At 41.3% G+C, this 1117-nt stretch overlaps 1 protein-coding gene across 3 annotated transcripts in view; it reads left to right on the top strand.

Moving 5' to 3' along the window:
• The window catches only part of eps15l1a (epidermal growth factor receptor pathway substrate 15-like 1a), a 41782-nt gene that overhangs the window by 20610 nt on the left and 20055 nt on the right, over window positions 1-1117 (top strand). For all 3 annotated transcript variants that reach the window (XM_014008090.1, XM_014008089.1, XM_014008091.1), the window contains 2 exons: window positions 435-507; window positions 850-1011. In XM_014008090.1, the coding sequence (XP_013863544.1) occupies window positions 435-507; window positions 850-1011 (235 nt within the window). The remainder of the gene's footprint in view (window positions 1-434; window positions 508-849; window positions 1012-1117) is intronic.

The following is a 1117-nucleotide window of genomic DNA, read 5'->3' as shown; positions in this document are numbered from 1 at the left end:
GCACTGAGTTGCCGCCATGTGATTGGCTGATTAGAAATTAAGTGTTAACGAGCAGTTGGACAGGTGTACCTAATAAAGTGGCCGGTGAGTGTATATTGCCCATTTCTGGCCTCTGCAGTATGACTGAGCAGAATATTGGTATTACAAGCTTCGACTGTAAGTATTCATAGACCGTTATAAATGAAAGTGAAGAATGTGAGTTTATCACAACTGATATTGGCATTACAATAATAAACAATAGTTTTGGATATTGCAAGTTTTTCTGACATCATGCATTCACAGTGCTCCTTATTTCAAGCTTCAGGTACATGTTGTTGCTCTGAACATGTTTTCTAGGTGCAGAAGTGTCTCCTTGGAATTCTGCATGTTACAAAGTCCTGCTTCATTTGATCTGTGTGTTTGATGCGTGCGCTCTGAATGTTTCTGTTCGTTAGGGAGAAGTACACTCTGGAGCAGGATATCAGGGAGGCAGAGGAGGCCATCAGACAGAAGTCTACAGAGGTGCAGGTGAGGACAACTTCAGTCTGTGCTCATTTTGTTTGATTTAAAAAAGATTAAAAATCAGTGCTGGCCAAAATGACCAAAAGCTATTATTGCAATATTTTGGACTTTATCACAATATGCAGTATATCTACAGTGGAATATGTTTCTGTTTGCCCTGATCATTTCATCACAGGCACGTAAATACTGTATCTGGTTTTAATGTGGCACAAAGGAAAACTTGCGACACAAATATATTTGCATTATCATCCGAATTGATGATGAAAATGTGACTTATTGTCTCTGTAGAGTGTGTGTAGTGAACTGTACTTGATGTCATCTGAGTATTTGTGTATTTTGATGAATCAGGAGATGCAGAACGACCTGGACAGAGAGACAATCAGCCTGCAGGAGATGGAGGCTCAAAAACAAGATGCTCAGGATCGCTTAGAGGAGATGGACCAGCAGAAAAATAAACTGGAGGACATGCTGAACGAAGTGCGCATCAAGTGCCAGGAGGAAGCTCAGATGGTGAGGAGAGAAGGAGCTTATTTGTGATTGGTGGTGATTAAAGCATAAACCCCCTCCACTCACACACACACACACACACACACACACACACACACACACACACACA

Source organism: Austrofundulus limnaeus, unplaced genomic scaffold (assembly GCF_001266775.1).
Source record: "Austrofundulus limnaeus strain Quisiro unplaced genomic scaffold, Austrofundulus_limnaeus-1.0 Scaffold47, whole genome shotgun sequence".
Taxonomy (NCBI): domain Eukaryota; kingdom Metazoa; phylum Chordata; class Actinopteri; order Cyprinodontiformes; family Rivulidae; genus Austrofundulus; species Austrofundulus limnaeus.
Note: the sequence above shows the minus strand (reverse complement) of the source record. Positions and strands in the feature narration are given on the sequence as shown.